The 20,335-nt window shown below is 37.8% G+C and overlaps 1 protein-coding gene across 1 annotated transcript; it reads left to right on the plus strand.

Annotated features, from left to right (window-relative positions):
- Window positions 1-8,480: 8,480 nt before the first annotated feature.
- Window positions 8,481-20,257, plus strand: LOC100313638 (insulin-like protein growth factor). The gene is given in 4 exon segments (NM_001168099.1): window positions 8,481-8,513; window positions 16,778-16,963; window positions 17,834-18,474; window positions 19,040-20,257. Coding segments are annotated over 3 exon segments (1,038 nt in total). The 5' UTR covers window positions 8,481-8,513; window positions 16,778-16,788; the 3' UTR covers window positions 19,262-20,257.
- The last annotated feature ends 78 nt before the right edge of the window (window positions 20,258-20,335 follow it).

Below are 20,335 nucleotides of genomic sequence, written 5' to 3' on the forward strand. Positions count from 1 at the left end.
GAATTCTCGGGGTCGGAGCTACGTCACAGAACGTTCTATGTTGCTTTGGCGCGCACCACTGAGCAAAGTGTTATTTGGGGCTCTGGAGCGCTGGTGATAACAGCTGAAGTCGAGAATACATCACAAACTCAAATTTGAGGCAATCTCGAAAAAAACAAATTGCTATATATTGCCAGAGGTACATTACTTGGGGTTTGCAACTACGGTGACATGATACCAAGATCCCATTTCAATCTCGCATAAGCATTCCAACTCAGAAAAATGCGAATGCGCATGCCCGAGGTAACTAGGATACTGGAATGTCCAGGTGGACCAAAATAGCTGCTCACGGTATGACGGATTACGATAACTTTATTTTTTGTACATTTTTGATGTATTAATTTTTTTCACTGTGAGTGTGGTAATACATGTTTTATTGATTATTACAAACCGCCTATTTCATGTTTGAAGGTCGTAGCATCAGTCTCGCTATCTACGAGATAAGACTTGAATGGGATCTTAACATGATGTCACCATACAGTACTATGCGCGTTGCAAACCCCAAGTAATGTACCTCTGATATTGCACATGTAGAGGCAATCTCCTTTCCAGAGGCCTTTGCGCTTTACGCAATAGTGCCTCTGCCACAGGCAGCCTTCAATTTTGTGGTCAATCACCTCACTACGCACGGCCATTTTCCTGTAGCTGTTACATCTGAAAACGTACTAAAAAAGTGGAAAAAAACGTATGTGACATCCGAACTATTTATTAATGTCAGACTTCAGTAAAAACATAAATACGAACCATTTTATCGCGGACTATGTTTTGCGAGGTAATGTTATAGAGGTGAAATGGCGCACGTGATACACTGAAATTTAGAGGAAAGAAACGTTCTGTTAACGAATATAGTTGGGAAAGAAACATTAAAGACTAATTGCACTGAAAGGGGTTTCCTAACATTTCCGTTCATCTTGTATTCTGGTGAATATTTCAATACTATTTCTGGTTTGAACGGGTTCGATTTTCCGCGTCTAACAGTTATAGAACACAAAGGTTCTAGTAAGTTTATAAAGTTATTTATTTATTGTACATTATAATGCTTTGGCATCTAGGAAATTATTGCAGTTTTCTAAAGCAAGTCTTGTATATTTTGTTCTAATTACTAAACATTTTATTCGGAGGGCGTGAAACGTCTTATTAAAGTGATTAAAGTAACCAAGTAACTTTCGCATAACATTGTTAACCGCCAAGGTCTTGTAGTTCGAACATATTCGAATATGCAAATGAGTTCTATGCAAAGCTGCTTTGTGCAGTGATGATAAGTAATGCGAATCGAACTGTGCGGAGTTCGATGTAGAGGTAGTCTTGTTACACTATTCGAAAGAGTCTTGGCAACTAGCGGTACAGATTAACGCACTGATTCTGAATAAAATATAGAATTAATTAGATTTAAAGATTAAATTTAAACATGTCAATGCATTACATTATACAATAAGTGACTAACGTTATAAACCGACAAGAAATTTGTGTTCCATGACTGTTAGACAGGGAGAATCGAATCGAACCCCCATGCATTCTATCCTCGGGCGAACTCCGCACAGTTCGATACGCGTTACTTATCATCACTGCACAAAGCAGCTTTGCATAGAACTCATTTGCATATTCGAATGTGTTCGAACTACAAGACCTTGTCGGTTAACACAGACGCTTAAGCCACCGTGTTACTTCAATCACTTTAATAAAACGTTTTACGTCCTATATCTGAAAGAACCGTTCGGTTATTAATTAAATTAAAACATATACATGTTTTACGCTTGGAAAGTGCAGTCCTTTCAAAGTTATCAAGACATGAGATTATAGAATAAATTACTAACGTTATAAACTTATTAGAACCTGTGTGTTCTATAACTGTTAGACGCGGAGAATCGAATCCGTTCAAGCTAGAAATAGTATTGAAATATTCACCAGAAAGCAAAACGAATGGGGTTGTTAGGAAATCCCTTCGAGTGAAATTAGTGTTTAATGTTTCTTTCCCCATCTTATGTACATAAACAGAACGCTGTTTTCCCTAGTTTTAGTTTATCACGTGCGCCATTTCACTACAATAACATTACCTTGCAAAACATAGTCCGCGATAAAATGGTTCGTATTTACGTTTTTACTGAAATCTGACATTAATAAATAGTTCGGATGTCACATACGTTTTTTCCCCACTTTTTGTAATACGTTTTCAGATGTAACAACTACAGGAAAATGGCCGTGCGTAGTGAGGCGATTGACCACAAAATTGAAGGCTGCCTGTGGCAGAGGCACTATTGCGTAAAGCACAAAGGCCTCTGGGAAGGAGATTGATCCTCGGGCGGAGCTACGTCATAGAACGTTCTACGTTATTACGACGCGCACCACTGTACCACGTATTCTGTTGTGAATACAGCTAAAGTCGAGAAAACGACACAAACGTAACTAATGAAGTAATCGTAATCAACCAACTATGTTGCACATTTAAGGGTAATCTACACATTACACTGTTCAGGAGCGTCAACAGCGACTAGTATCCCAAAGTACAGTTTTCTGAGAGTTTTCGACCTTTGTTTTCACTGTGATGGTTGTCAGGCGGTGAAAATGCCCGGATGGTCGCCCGAAAATATACGTAAATAAGAACGTTACCCAGTTTTAGCGATCGCGTGCATCATTTCACTACAATAACATTACTTTGCACAACGAAATCGCGATAAAATTGTTCGTAATGACGTTTTTACTGAAGTAAGACATTAATAAATATTTCGGTTGTCATATACATTAATTTTTATCCACCTTTTGCAGTTCGGTTTCAAGTGAAACAACTGTGAAGAAATGACCGTGCTTAGTGAGATGATTGAACACAAAATTGAACGCTGCCTATGACAGAGGTATTATGTTTTTCTCCATTAAATAATGTTATTTTAGCTAATTTACCTAGTAACCACTAATTTCGCTAATTAACAATGTCGCTAATTTAAATATTAATCTCACAACTGCACATCAGCTAAGTTAGAATTCTGATAATTTAATTTATGCAATGAGTCAAATTCGTTAAAATAGCTTGTTTATGTCACAATATGTAACCATGGAAACTCTCGTGGCTTTCTCGCTCTCAGCGAGATCTCGGCGGTCATTTTCGTCTAAGATATTTTGTTGTTTGACTTTCGTTCATTTGATTAGTTTGGGTCAGTGATATGTACATATATACAATGGTAATAATGTAATTCTATTGTAATACAAGTAAACCACTTATTTATCCGTTTGGGAGTAATTTGAAGGAATAATTGCAATGATGATTGAGAAAATTAAAAAGTTGAATTAACTTACCAAACCCTATGCCTGTTAACACAAGTCGTACAGGGAAATGTAAAAGTCCAAGAACAGAAAAAAATATGTAAACCAATGGTAGACATGAAGTAGCGGTGAAAAGTAAGTGATCGACTATCTGAAATCCTCATATTTGGAATATTTGTTGAAAAACAAAATGCAGGCTAGACACAAATAAAAAAAAAATGCTTGCAATGCCTTACAGGAAAATAATTGGAACATTCAGGACAAATGTTCAGATAATGCACTATAAAATGCACTGGTCACACGAGTCCACTCCTCTCTTCATGATTTCAAATGTTTCCCCCCTAAGCAGACCCGCTCCACATGTAGCACCCGCCATACACTTTGAGTCATAACCCGACTGAGCACTGGGGCACATACAGCAAATAAATAAAAAAACAATGTATTACAAGTTGATCGACAGTGTATACCATTTTCACAGAGTATACCACAAAGAAACTGAAAGCATAGCGTTACAGCACTGTATTCTAAGAAAATTGGCCACATATTGTTGATCACAAAAAGAAAATATTAATAACACATCCGTAAAAGACATTGTTGGGCAAAATATCATTGTTGTTATTTTTAAGGCACCAATACTTACATTGAGACATGGAGCTCTTTTTTTAGCTCCATGATTGAGATTAGGAATTCCCAAGCCCGTTACTCAGCATGCAGCTATGACAATCACGGTTATTAAAAAAGACAATTTAGTAACCGTGTGACAATGTACATGTATATGTTTTAAGGAAGCTTAGATTAACAGGAGAATATGATCGTGTATTTTTCCTGTTGTTATTTGCTCAGGTAAATAAGTTACGGACATTCCCATGAATTTCTAAAAATTACGTGACGTATACAGCGCGTGTAAAATATATTGTTCGTTTACGCGGAATTCAAGCACACGCTGTGCGACACCGGTGAAATTTCTGTACGTATACCACGTATTTACACGCACATTGGTAGCGGCGTTACGACAATCAATGATTTAAGGTGCACTGGCAAAGTTGCGGTGACGCGAGAATTTAACCCAATGTATTCTCAATGATTTTAACGTATAACTATATAAATGTACGGGGTATTTGTTCAGGAAGCTGGGATTTACTAAATTACACACACTCTGTACCCTTATTTGCTCAAGAGATCATTGTGAAACAATCGAAAAGAAACAACATTACATACAAGTCGCAAATTCAGTAAACGATGAGCGGTTATCATGCTCGCTATTCGCGGATATATGTGAGAACGCTTAGACAGTAAATTACAGCTGTCTCAAGCTAACGTGCTTTTCATTGCGTGATCGATCAACAACACAAACCTAATTGCATAGTATTGTTCATTGGAAAGAAATAAACACTTTTATTGAAAAAAAACAGGTGATAACATGCATCAACTTGTAAATGAACTAGGCGTTGTCCTGACGCATTGACAATACACTTTCTATATAATATCATTGCTATTGTTAGCACCCAATCAACTGGTGATCGGGTCAAATGCTCTAATCTGGATAACAACAACGTTGTGCTCTATAAATAATGACATCACTACTGTAACATTAATAAAATTACATTCGGACAGAATGTACGCCACCTAAAGACCACGACCAAATTCATCCTTCACCGCACAATGTGTGATCAAATATTTCCGGCAAGTTGCTGCAATAAAAAGCACTGTTTCATTACAACTGCCCCAAATAGCGCTATGCTGCCACGCGACTCTGTCAGTTTTACTGGGGCTGGTTATCCACTCATGTGTGAGGCCACAGACGCACGTATTGACGCTTTGTTTCAAAGTGTGATACCCAATTATACAACACCGCCGATTATGGAGTAGGAGATTGCTTAAAAAAAGAAAATAATTTATTTATTTATGTATATTTCATTGAAAGCACCATATATACGTCATATTTGTTGTGGGCGACAACCGATGTGACATACTTTGTTTGTTTCCTCGAGGTTTATATTTTTGTAGTGCCATGCATATGTATTTTTCAGTGATCTTTGTTGTTGTTTGTACTACGTATGTAGTCATTTGTGTGTATTCATTTTACATCCAGTGTGTATTTATTTTACGTCATGTGTGTATTCGTTTTACATCATGGGTGTATTCATTTTACATCCTGTGTGTATTCATTTTACAACATGGCTGTATTTATTTTACATCATGTGTGTATTCATTTTACATCATTTGTGTATTCATTTTACATCATGTGTGTATTCATTTTACATCATGTGTGTATTCATTTTACATCATGTGTGTATTCATTTTACATCATTTGTGTATTCATTCTACATCATGTGTGTATTAATTTTACATCATATGTCTATACATTTTACATCATTTGTGTATTTATTTTACATTATGTGTGTATTCATTTTACATCATGTGTGTATTCATTTTACATCATATGTCTATTCATTTTACACCATTTGTGTATTCATTTTAGAACATGTGTGTATCCATTTTACACCATGTGTGTATTTATTTTACACCATGTGTGTATTTATTTTACATAATGTGTGTATTCATTTTACATCATGTGTGTATTCATTTTACATCATTTGTGTATTCATTTTACACCATGTGTGTATTTATTTTACACCATGTGTGTATCCATTTTACACAATGTGTGTATCCATTTTACACCATGTGTGTATTCATTTTACATCATGTGTGTATTCATTACACACAATGTGTGTGTATTCAATTTACATCATGTGTGTATTCATTTTACGTCATGTGTGTATTTATTTTACATAAAATGTGTGTATTCATTTTACATCATGTGTGTATTCATTTTACATCATATGTCTATTCATTTTACATCATTTGTGTATTCATTTTAGAACATATGTGTATCCATTTTACACCATGTGTGTATTTATTTTACACCATGTGTGTATTTATTTTACATAATGTGTGTATTCATTTTACATCATGTGTGTATTCATTTTACATGATTTGTGTATTCATTTTACACCATGCGTGTATTTATTTTACACCATGTGTGTATCCATTTTACACAATGTGTGTATCCATTTTACACCATGTGTGTATTCATTTTACATCATGTGTGTATTCATTACACACAATGTGTGTATTCATTTTACATCATGCGTGTATTCATTTTACATCATGTATGTTTTCATTTTACATCCTGTGTGTATTAATTTCACACAATGAGTGTATTCATTTTACAACATGGCTGTATTTATTTTACAACATGTGTGTTTTAAAATTAAAGTTTCGAATAAAAAATTGTTTCATCGATCGACCTAAGAATGGGTTCAAAATCAAGCTCAACTTTCGCATATTGTCACTAACTAATTGAACATTTTCGAAAATTGTTGTCGTTCGTTAATACATCTAGCGTTCCCCACCGGCTGAGGGCAGTATTACTATATCGACGAGTTGAATTGATCAATATGTTAACGCACCGTTGATACATTCCGGACGGAATGCCATTTGAGAGTAAAAAACAGAAGAAGTTAAAATTTAATTCAAATTTTAATTGCATCGTGACTGATAGTACAATTATCTGTGTTTTTTTTTTTAAATACAGCTACGTTTTGTTCATTGGCCCTTTCAAATTACGGACCCATGATAACAGCTCTAAAATAAATGGTATATCTTGAGTTTTGGTCTCAAAATGTAAATATAATTATTAATACTGAATCAGTAATCATTAGTAATCCAACATATTAGAAAATGGCCGCCGGGATCTCCTTGAGAGTGTGAAAATCACGTGACTTGTTTTTGCTTTCAAATAGTGTCCCATTCTGGCGCCATCTCGTCCGCAATTTGCGATTGCGATCAGTTAAAGACATTTCATTCCATTTACCCCGAACTCAAGAAAAAAACTCTAATCTTCCTTCCCAAAATTCAACTGTATATGTCCCTCTATAGATAACTGTAGCTGCGATCAAGGAAGGTATGTACAATTACTTTGGGTGAGATAAAGGGTAAGGGGTAGGGTTAAAGCTTGGATTAGGTATGGGGTACAGTGGACAATTTTAAACATTGATAAATGGGCTACATGCGGACGTGTATGAAGCTGGAAAACCCTAACCTGTCGAATGCTGTAGAATAGTTTATTTTAGCTGGAATTAATTTTCGCTAAAAAGATATTTTGGGTGTTTTTATGGAATCTATTTTCACTGGTTTTTGGCGAGTTGAATGTGAAACATAGGAAAAAAAGTTATATTTGCTGGATTTTATTTTCACTGAATCATTCCTTCAGCGAAAATAGCGAAATTTAATTCAATGCGAAAATAAAGTATTTTACAGTAGTGAACCCCGGTGAAGCTAGCAAACATCGGCGTAATTATCGGAAATGCAGGTCAAATTAAACAACTATTGTTGTCAAATATTCTCAACAATAAGTAGATCATAAAAAAATGTTTTTACATTGCGGATAATCTGTCAATGTCTCCCTATTTGTTATGATGAGCTTATTTTGTCATTTTGGACGAGAGCTGTTCACTGATTTATGTACAGTAGGTCATAACAGAAGAGATAGAGTATCAGCGAACGTCAACATCCAATCGTGTCGTCATGGCTTCGGTTCACATATGACTCATGTCAACCAGCATTACAAACAAGTGATATCAAAGAAATACACACACCACATACACAATCATAGCAGATTTCCTTAAAGGTGCGATACAGACAAAACATATGTTTTTTTTTTTTTTTAATATTTTTGTTTGATACTATATAATGAAGATCAAATAAGATTACGATTTATCGGAAAATCAAAATTGTAAACCACTAATACGCACGCGCAGCGATTGTTCCTGTGCGTACCGAGACAACCGAGTCTGCCGCTACTGTGTAACCCCGTCTACCATCTTTCGGAATGACAACATGGCGGGGCAACAACCTGTTCATTCATACACGCCCCATAACATGTGATCATGACAGTTCAAGTTCACCGTGCTGTGTTCAATTTCGTAACAAGGTCAACATCTAGTAAACATCGGTGAAAGAACTCAGCAATTCACTCTCCTAGGATCGCTTGTATATCCATGATAAAGTCGTCCAAATTTGCATACCAGAATAGACGTCTCGTCATAGTCACGTGATCAAGCACCGGGACAAAAAGTCACACGGTCACCGGCATATTGACAAATACGAGTACGCAGGCCGTCGGTGATACTAACAGTGTCGGAGCCGTCGGTAAGGTGAGTACAATTTGATATCGCTGTTTTCTTCATCATGAACACGAAGTAACTATAAAAGGTTTTTTTTTTGTTTCGTCCAGAAACAAAAATAAATTTGCCGATTGAAGCGCGATGTGTACAGAATTTTGGCCCGCGCTCTCTTGACTTGTTTGTATAACTTTGTTTGTCGACAGTTTCGTCTAGTTGAGGATTGTTTGAAGATTTTTTGTTTATTCCAGTTCACTTTTTCTGAATTTTGCGAAAAAGTGTCGAAATGGGGTGCTGATCGTTTTGAATAAGAAAAAAAAATCATCGCAACATGTTTTGTATTCACCGAAATACTGGTACATATGAAAAGGGCGGTAACGATACTTCAACAAGTAACAACTTCAAACTAAATTATACCATGGTTTTTCGTGAAAAAAAAGTAAAAACTTTATTTTTAATTGTCCGAAATAGTTAATTTACTGTGACAGCATGCGGCAAGGAAAACAAGTAGCCATACTTTGGAAGGGAATCTAAAAAAAAAAGGTTTTCAAGATAATAAGCTTACTGGTATTTTGCCATTTTGGACGGGAACTGTTCACCGATTTTACCGATGAAAATTAACAGATAATCAGACCACCCTAGAGTTGGTGACAAAGTTGTTTATCGGTTGATACTGTATGCAAATCAGTGCAGGTCTAGGCCAGGTTCACTGACGTCTACACAATATCTATTTGTGACTCACGTAAGGCCAACTATTGGTACAACCAGTGTATTTAGTAAATGTAGCGTGTGTGTTCAGCTAGGCATGACAGAATGTAGTCAAAAATTGGTCAGGCTTGAGAACAGGTCTGCGCCATCATTGCATGCAAATTAAAGGGATTAACGCCCTTTCGTACGCTTTTGTTCACGTGCAGGCGTATTTCTATTGTGTGGTTTAAAAATAACAAAGGCATTATCTCTCGTCGTTAGTGACGGTTGTGTAATAATAGGGCGTGGGTGTACTGATTAGCCCTTTGTTTCAAAACATCTTCATTATTCTGCGAAACAAACAAATCGTTTCACAAAGTGAATCTTGCGGGTGAAAAGTTTTGCGCCTTATCATCCTTGGTTGAATGGTTCTGTGTATACTGATTCGCCAGACACTGCGGGATATTTGTACATTCAATGAGGAACTGGAATGAGCCTGTTCATCTAAATCCACACTTTTCATCCAACGAGATCAATTTGTTTTAATGAACAGATGCTGGAAATAACAATCAACATGATTCGCTAGCCAATTTGACCAAGGAAGGTACCTTCCGTGATTTGACTACGAATCTCCACTTTAGCTCCATTTATATGATTTAAAGTTGAAAGGAGAAACTAGTCGATAAGCCGCTCCGACTGAAAATGGGAGCAGCTTCTCATATTGAAGTCTATGCCCTTCAATAATTCTGAAATGTGTCATCTGTGACCTACATTTTCAAAGTTTCCCCCGTCATACTTTCCCTGTCCCGGAAGACCCTGGCAGACCATAGCGATAACATGGAGTCCGCACCAAACCCCGCTCTCCATGTTAATATTGTGTGAGCGCGCATAAATTTACTGTTAAACACTTTAAAATAGCGACTCCCCAATTTAGAAAATTTGGCAACAATTTTCAAAAGTATACCGTAACTATAACAAGAAGAATTAATGTCGTATTGCGTATTAACTGATAAAAATTAACGATAATAATAATACAAATTGGCGAAAGCGTGTCCGGGTAGCGATAATTTTGGACGGGGTTTTGTCCCGATAAGTTTTCTCTCTGACACGCGATCCTATTGGAGTTTCGACAAACTCTCCCTGTGTTCCACCTGCCCACGTTGAATTTCGCGAAAGTTGCGCCAAGTACAATTTGCAAAAATCACGAACTCTTTGTTATAATTATAAACTACTAGTATAAATTCCGCGTTCTTTAAAGTTGCAACTCCCCTCCATCGTCGATAAAGTGGTCATAATGAACTTTTTTCTATCATGACGAACAGTAGAAATGTGGAAAAATCACATGTATGGCCTCGTGAATAAGCTCCATCTAAGAAAAAGAAAAAAAAAACACCAACCGATAGCGGTGGTAACACATATCCAGTATTCGGGGATGTTATAAAGAAATCGTTAGTTACGTCACATCCGGTCACAGAAAGGTTACAGAGGCAAACATGGTATCATTTGGCAACAAGTAACTAATATACACGGGACTGTAACCAGGGTTGCAATACAATGCGTTGCCGGGGAACTGTTATAATTTTCGAGTGAGCCGCGGAGTTCTTTTTCGTTACCTCCCCGGCTTTGGTGAACCTGAAGGGGAGATTCATCTCAAGCACAAAGGGTAACCTAGGTAGTATGGTAGTTGTAAAAAAATCAAGCACTGCGGAAAACGGTGTTTACAAATACAAGCTCTGAACACAGCTTGCTTTTGTATCATATTTTGAAACGTGCAACGCCCATCCGACGTATACAAATAATTCGTTATATAAACGATGTTGATTTTTAGTTCCGAAGTTCTAACAGCTTTAAGTAGTTCGTAATTTCCGAGAACATATTACGAGCTCAGCGTAACAACCTACAGAGCGCGGAACTGGGGACTTACGCCCCCAACGTTATATAAGTTGTAGTCACGTTAGTGTAAATAGAAAATGCCCGTCGGGATCTCGTTGAGAGCGAGAGAGCTCTGTGACTTTCGTCTGTCCCTCAAATAGTGTTCCATACAGCTAAAGAAGATAACATCTACATGTAAGTTGACCGTCATGCGTCACGGTGGTATTGAGTCATCTGTCCGGTTCTACATTTGTGAGCGGCGGTTTGTGTAGATAACCAATCCATCAACTAGACTGGATTCCCATACATCGTCGCTGATTCCTCCATGGGTGTCCATGGTCAACTTGTGGTGTGTCTTGTAAACGTTCCAAACACATATACACCGCTGAGGGCAGCGTACACCTACAACGCGAAAGTTTAATTTGCATTATAGTTACCAGTGACCGTATTTATACTTGTAGGTATATAGAAAAACCTCTATTCGAAAGTATCGTAGTTAGGGTAGCTGTTTGCCGGTAGCACATATAAGATTCTATCCACCCTCGTTACAGCGTGGTTTCATGATTTTATGACCATGCTCCCAAACCCCAAATAAAAAAAAGTACCCGAACTACTTTTCGCAACAAAATAGGTCAGACATGAGAATTAATAATGGGCAATCCTGATGATGATGTTTCTGAATGCTTAAAGAGGCACATTTACAATGGATAACAAAAGATAGATTAACTTTGTAAACAACATAAACAATAGTGTCCCATGATTCTTTGGTGCAATCCATGGGATTGAGCGGTTCCCCTTTAAACCTAGTTTTAAAATTCTCCAACTAACCATTTTTACGTTTCCAAATAAATATTTTTGTAACAATTTTGAAACACTTGACATAACTTTGATTACGTGTTCGTTCATATCTCAGTCTACTAAGGTTAAGTCCTAAAACAAACGTGGTACTTATAGTCTGGCGAAAGGAAAATCCACGTTGCTGGTCTTTTCTTCAGTAGTCTGAGCTCGTATCCAATAAAATGGTACATCAGTGAACGACTTCAATAACGTCATGCTACATCGCACAAAAAAGTTGTTTTCGGCGAGATACGACCATCAAAGAAGCTACGGACACACGTTCTCTTTTGTGTCTCAACACACTATAGCGCATCGCGTACTGTATTTAGTTCAAACATTTATGAATGAATCTATTTATAACTCTCAGTTTAAATGCGAGTAGGTTTAGTGAATCACCTGTCACTGAGTTGAACGCCTACTACGTCAGTTTAAAAGAAAAACTAAGACAAACATGACTGCAATTCGACTCTGCCTGGGGCGTGATCGTCTCACGTTATCACGTGTGTCTTTTATTTCTTAGTATATTCGATTTACGAGAACTCACTACATTGTCGGCGTTTTGTACATTTCACGTTCCCGCATATAACCGTTGCTGTTAGCAACAATTGGGTGAATACACAGTATTCTCTTATGAACGGGAATTTTCCGACACTGTATATGATATTTTTTTCATAGACTCCGTACTCCTTGCCCGTATTACCCAGCATGCATCATCACGTGGTGAAAATGACATGGTGTCAGAAAAATATTCGAGTTGTATTAAAACTTGATATAAAGGGGAAGCTGTCAATCCCCGGGAGTATGTCAGAGAATCATGGTACACTATTGTTTTAGTTGTTTTCGCTAATAATCTGACTTTTGTTTTCCGTTGTAATGCTAATCCAGTAAGTCAGTTTGCTTTTAAATTAGAATTAACTGGAATAGCTCTTCAACTTAGGCTCCTCCTCCATGATTTAGCCATGAACTAGAAAACGAATGAGTAACAGAGTGTATTTTATTACGGCGGAATGACACGGTACAGTACACTCGTAAAGCGGTTGGCGCACCGATAAACGACCAACCAACCATCCGTTCATTTTTTGCGTTTGTAACAGAAACTCAATGCAAACATACCGATTTACTAGTAAATCATGTGGCTCGCGTTTACAATAAAGAGAAAAAAGGCAAGCACGTTTTCATTACTTAGCACACATCGCCTTGGATTTTTTTTCCGTTAAAACAACTTTCATTCATTGCCGGATATCAGCGATAATAGGGAGAAATATTAAACAACACAACTACTTATATCGAAAAGATACCCGAATCGTGCCACCCACACGTCCCTCACCCGAGATCACATAATATATATAGACTCATGTTGTCCAACAACTTCCTGTTACTGTAAACTCAAAAGAAATAGACTACACACGTGTACGTGCTACAGCCGGAAACGAGTTTGGTTTAAATTCGGGAAAGTTCGGTCCCGGACCACGTGTTTGCCTCTGAAAGTGTTAGAGTGATGTTCGGGATATACCGTAGTCGTACTGGATTACCATCGTGTTAAAACCACGCGGTGTTGGCGTAGTCCCGTAGTTCTCGGACGGTCGGCCGGTCGGTGAGCAGTATCCAAGAAGAAAGGGCCCTGATCCAACACGTGGTTGTAGGTCGTAACGTGAGTACACATTTCTGACAACTGCAGACATGACTTACGATAAATTGAATCTTCTGCCACGGTTGAACACATGATGGTAGTACTCATACACGCGAAGAAAGCACATGCATTTTTGTAGTATTTCGTTACGACATCTATTGGTTAACTTTAAGTTTATTGGCGCTTAGATTGTCTTGGTATAACTAGTAAGATAGTCGGGATTGGAAACAAGGAAGGGGGCCTGCTCCGCATCGCGAACATTGCGTAGTGTGAACACACTTAATGTGCAAAAGCACTGGCGTACAGACTCGACATGTCTCGCGGAACCAAATTTCCCAGAAACAAGCTTCAGGTTATAGTTTAATTATTATGAATAATTATGTCCAGTTATGCAATCGATTTGCAGCTCATTTGAATATTAAATTGTCAGCTAGTCCCGAGTTTACAAGCTACTCCCGCCTTCTAATTTCAAGAATGCAATTTGTTGAAATAATAAAGCTAAGAAATGGTTTGAAACTCAAGTTATTTTTTTTTTCTCTGAGAGGCGAGGTTGTAATCTATTAAGTGTATTTAATGTCTTTAAAAGTATGTGTTATCGTGACATACCCCCACCTCCCCGAGCAGATAAAAAAATGACAAAGATATGTAGTCTGATGGTTACAGACAATTTTTGCATACTAGTATTAAACCGCCGGAAATAGACACAATTGTGCCATAGACGCAAACGTTGGGGTCACATTATCGTCACTTTTCACCAAAAAAATCTCAACCGAGTTTAATACTATCGAAAACCGGACCATCGTTTGGAGAATTAATAGTTCTTTCTCTGGTTCGATACACGTATGGACCATATACACGTATTTCTATGGTCTATGGGTGAGCAACAGTTCCTCCATAGGTTGTTGCGTGCCCGATCTAGAGAGACCGTGGTTGTACGGAGCATTATCATATGCCATGTGCGTGTAGGAATACGCTATTCCGACGGGACATAGCAGCATATGTCAAAATATCTGGAACCTAGCGTTCCAAGGTGAAAGTCACGGCGACCTTACATGTCCTCGAGTCTTATTGTTAATGTTGAATCAACTGTATTTCCCACCAATTAAATACTATATAATTGAAGACCCTAGTTGACCATGGCCTGCGACATAATTTCGTTTCCGTTATTAGATATCTGTGTATTGATCATTTCACGCATGTTTATAAACGCATTGTGATCGGTCAAGTATTGAAATTCAATATGGCGACAACTCAAGCGCCGTTGTTAGTAGTTAAGTGGACCGTATGTAATTAAAACTTGCGCTCTGCAAACGTAATATATTCGTTTAGACAGGGGAGATGACGGTTCTACTTACTGCGCGCAAAAAGCTTTTTGCGTTGTTTTCAGTGCTTGTTCACATTTGCAAATTTGCCTTTAGCGGGAGGGGATGATATTGAATGTTAAGTAGAGAGTTTAGGTTTGCTATAAGCGTCACACGTTTACCGTGCCTCAACATCACCGGCACATTGAGTGACGGGACATGGCGTTGCCACGGTGCTGGCGACACAGGTCAAGATTATCCCAAAGATAGCGACAGGAAACCGGTATAAATACTGAATGGCGATTATACGAACAACAACAACACCAGGTGGTCGTCGCAGTAAATCAATTGATATCATAGTGGCGGCAGTATCCATGTGTGTGCGTGACTTGAAAACGTCGGCTTTGTATCACTGCGAATTTCATCCCCGTCAATGCTGACCGCAACTGCTAGTATTTGTGAGGGACGGTATCTGTAAATGAATTGTACGTACGGGCGGGTTGTTTCAAGTCTCATCGTAGTTTTTGAAAATTAAATACTGTAAAATACTTTATTTTAGCTGGAATTAATTTTCGCTAAATTTTCACTTTTTGGGTGTTTTGTATGGAATTTACGTTCACGGATTTTGGACAAGTTGAATTTAAAATACGGGAAAAAACGTATATTCGCGGGATTTTATTTTCACTGAATCATTCCTCCAGCGAAAATAGCGAAAATTAATTTCAAGCGAAAATAAAGTATTTTACAGTAATTTGAAATGTTGGAGTTAGTATTTTCTTGAAAATTTTATGCGCGATGTTTCTTGTGTGACATTTCTTCATGAAGACCCATGGTTTTTTGGGGCAATCAATGTTCGCTTTTGGAGCACTCCCTGTGTTAATCAGAAAAAAAACGAACTCCTTCTTAAACCACTTAATGTCGATTCGTCGTTAACATCCAATGTATTATTAGACGTTTCATCCACTTACAAAAACCGACTGTAATCGGTTTTTCACAAACAAAATTATAAATATAATAGGAATAATCCATAATATAATGTAATGTATTCATATGCACGTCAATTTTAATTTTTATATTCACCGATTACACAAAATCATTACTGAAAAAAAAAACAGAAACAATTTGCAATCTATTTGTCTTGAAATATGAAGCTGACTAAAATTACAAACTGCGCAGTGTGTTCCGTCAGCTCATATATAAACAATAATTTTAATAAACATGATTATTGTGCATAAAAACGAAAGAATTTCACAATGTAAAACATTGTTTACGGTAGTGTTCAGCACAGTGTGAATTGTCCGCCGGAGGCCATGATAACAAGGTCCCATATTAGTAATAGATTAGGACCATTTTCCACTACATCGATATCAAGTTTCAATTGATTGTTTAACTGCACCCAATTATACACAATAATCAGTTTTGTTTTATCCGTCTAAAAAATCCTATGCGACAAACCTGGGGCGACAAATACAAAGCATGTCAAACAATATGACATTATAATTATGGCGACTTCATAGGCAAAACATAATCCCCAAATTTCTATATAAAAAAAAACTAATCTCAAAGTTTTGATGCTACATTTTCCATTCAGTTTCTTTGCGTACTATTCATATTTTTTTTTACGCGCAGACTATTCAATGTTCTAAGCGTGGGAGTATAGTAGACGCCGCTTCATTGAAAGCACCGGTGGGATCAACAAACCCTGAACCTAATCAAACAATACCCCCCACCTTCAACATAAATGAAGATTATTTGCATCCATTCCAGTGGAATACAAGTACTTCTAACCGCAACATTTTCGGAATTTTCCCGTTGACCTACACAAGAAACGTCTGCTGGGACCACTCACGTTGTACCCTCGTTCCAGAAATAAACTTTTGAGGAGTATTTCAATTCATATGACCACGCTCAGCCTCTTCAGCGCAGCATTGTTTAATTTTTTTTAACTGTTAACGTCTTCTTTTTTACAGTTTCGCCAACTATGGTTAGATGCATGGAGTGTCTGTGTGTATGTTTGGCGGTAGCAGTTTTCACCACCGATGTAATGGCATGGGATAAATTGTGCGGCAGAACACTAGTCGATGTTTTGGCGCTAATTTGCAACGGACGAGGGTACAACAGCGGAAGTCCTAAGAAAAAGGTCAAGAGAGAATCTCGTGAGTTCAGTGTCGATTATTCAACCATTACACAGACTAACGATCGGATGAGACCGCCTGGTCAATACTGCATTCGTAAAACATGCCCAGAACACAATGATAATTACTGGTTAACCTCGGTACTTATTTGTTTGTATCCATAACGCTATGCATATTGAACATTACATCTGGATATTTGTGTATGGAACGGAGGAGGAGAGTACAGTGTCGAAGTAGCTTGGTTAAATTCGCCATCACACACGCTTACCCATAGTCACGACCTCTTCGCGACGCATGCTAATTATTACAAAGATTCGTGATAAAATGCGATTTCGTTTCATAATTTTAGAATTTGTTAGTATGATATATGTCTGACATTTCATTCGTGATGGAAATAACGTTTTTCTTTGTTTTTTACGAAAATTCATACTATAAAGTATTTATAAAGTTTCAACAAACAAACTTATCGATAGTCAAAAATACATTGCATCTTATTGCCGAGATCTTATTGCATCTTATTCTATCAAGGGCTCTAGATCTAATTCGTGATGAATATTTATGAATATTTTAATCATGGGTCCAAAACCAGGCCCTGTTTTGCATACGATTAGAAAAGTAGTGTGACAGAGAGGAATACCCAACTTTCGTTCTTTTGAGACGCGAACCTGACACGGATAGGTCAAAACAATGTCGTTCTGTTTGGTTGTGTAGTTTTCCCAAAACCAATTCATCAATTAATTCACCAACCTTTCTTTGTTATCGATTGAAATTCTAAAGATCAAAATCAAAACAAATCAAGCGACGATCATGTCACCACTAAAGGTGTATTGCAACTACTAGATGTGTTCATATTTCAAACACAAACTCACACTTTCTCTTGCCTCGTTTTAGCGTTTCGAAGCGGAATGGAAGCCAACGATTTCTTCGGGAATATATCATCCAAGGAAAAGCGCCGCCAACGACGACGTTCGGGTTCTGGTAAGATTGTCGATGAATGCTGTCACCAAGCTTGCGACTACACGACCCTGGAAAGTTACTGCGCTCCGCTACCTGAAGGCGTTGTTGCAGACGATTCGCTTAAACGATTTTTATCTCAAAGTTTTGGCAATGACTTCAAAGACACGGCGAACGAAGATAAATTGGAAATCGTGACTGTAGTGAGACCCAGTCACGATGAAATGGACGGTACCGAGACGAGAATAGAAGATAATGAACACGTCACTCCTCCGACAAAGCCCGATGTAATTACGGAAACTAGTTCGTTAATCCTCGACGATATTAATGTGAATAAACAAATTATATCATCGAATACATCTGTGGAGGTCAAATCAAAGGCAGGCAACACAAAACCGAAGCGTGAAAAAAAGGATCGAGACAACAGTTCTTCAAAAAAACGTTCACATCCAAAGCCTAAAAAATCAAGAAAAAAGCAGCGGTTGCAGCGCATACGAAAAAAAGCTCGAGGCACCCGAAAAACTAAATTACGTCACGTCAAAGTGAAATCAAAATCAACACCTATACAACAGATTGAGGTAAGGAGCCGTTTTTTTTAATAGAATTCTCACATATATACCGCGTTTAATAAATAAATGCGAGGGAGTCGTCGCCTGCGCATGCGGCAAACGGCTCGTTGTTCACAAACAAGCGTCTACCCATAAGCCTTTGTGCTTTAGCGTACGTTGTTATCAATTCCCGCGCATGCTTAATACTATTTCCAAGCAGCTATACCACCCCCCCCCCACAACTAAACAAACAAATTCAACTCAACCAACCGACCAATCACACACCAAGTATGTTAAAGGGCGGCAGTCGTGGCGCCGCGTCCTGTTCGATATGGGACTCATAGCGACGTATACAAAGTGTGTAAAATACATTGTTTATTTACATGAAATTCGAGCACGCGCTGCGCGACGACCACCGCGCTTTAAGACCATTTTCGCTTCAAGCATTTAAGGGCTTGCCAATATTAGGTTGGAGGTGGTTCGTATTCCGAGCAAATCATATTTATCCGAAATTGTGTTATTTTTAGTCTACGTTTAACAATATTAACAAATGTTTTTTTTTTTTGTTTTTTTTTTTTGTTTTTTTTTTTTACAGACGACAACGACTATGAAACCATTCTTCGACGTGGATACAGACATTATATTTTATAGATTCGTAAATAAAACATGGCGAGTGATAGAAGAGCCTGAAATAATGGTTGGTGGTAAATCAGAATCGTCACGAGAGTCTGATATTGATTCAAGCATCTCGCACAATTCACGCGAGTCACACGAACCCTCACGCGAGATTGACACGACAGATTGTGACTCAGTTTGATGGTAAAATCATGCATCTCACGCGATACACTGAACTCATCACCACGTGACATTGGTCGCAGGGAAATGGCGCATGCGTATAATTCTATGCGCGCGCACCTCCGACTAAGCCACCATCTTTCCGACGGAAGTGAAGATACATCACAGCTTTCCGCACAGGGACTGTTCCGCAGAGTGATGTCAGAAGCAAACCACGCCACCTTACGGCGACTACATGAACACGCTTACCTGTCTTTAACATCTTGTGTGGTTTGGATATAGTGGTGTCGTCACAACAGAAGGAGTTTATCGAGTTTGACTGATTGTTTTATTTTTAATTATTTATTTTTATTTATAAATATAGTTTCGATTTATTGAGTTTTCCGTGTGTGTTATTACATACAGATAAGCGCACACCAGTTTTTTTTTTTTTTTTTTTCAGTGACATTGTACTGTATTCAAGTTCCAAAGATAATTTTTCCTTACCGATTGCTTCTAGGAATAGTGTTTAAAGGGGGAGGTCGTCGCGCCGCGCATGTGCGACATTTAATGTTGATAAACATTGATTTTCCAACAATACAATGCGTCTTTCTAATGAAACGTACGAGTTTTGACGTGGGGGCAACGTGCGCTAATAACCACCGGTGACTCCTTCGATACCTTGCAATTACCAATTACCTAGGTAAAGCTTTGGTACTCATTGGTCCGCGCAACAGTCAAAGTCACCATTTTTGTTCATATGAGTCCCATATCTGACACATACGTAGTGCGATGACCACCGCCCTATGAGCTAACCCCACTAATTACGACTACAATTGGCATTGGAGTACACTCATGCAGCAAAGGATCAATACAGTCGAAAAGATGAATTCGGTGGCAAAGGTAGCATCTTTTTCCGAATGACAATTGCTTCAGAGGTATCTTTAAGTTTATTTGCGGTGATACATATAAATAAAAATTGTTTTATGTGCTGTTATTTATGTATATATATCCGAATAAATGAGCTATTAAATCGTAATACCAACTGTTGACATACCACACTACTTAATAACGAGATACAATACAATGAACGAGTCTCAAAGTTAGGGTTATGGGC

The sequence above is a fragment of the Saccoglossus kowalevskii genome, chromosome 12 (genome assembly GCF_978046115.1).
Source record: "Saccoglossus kowalevskii chromosome 12, keSacKowa6.1, whole genome shotgun sequence".
In the NCBI taxonomy this organism is placed as follows: domain Eukaryota; kingdom Metazoa; phylum Hemichordata; class Enteropneusta; family Harrimaniidae; genus Saccoglossus; species Saccoglossus kowalevskii.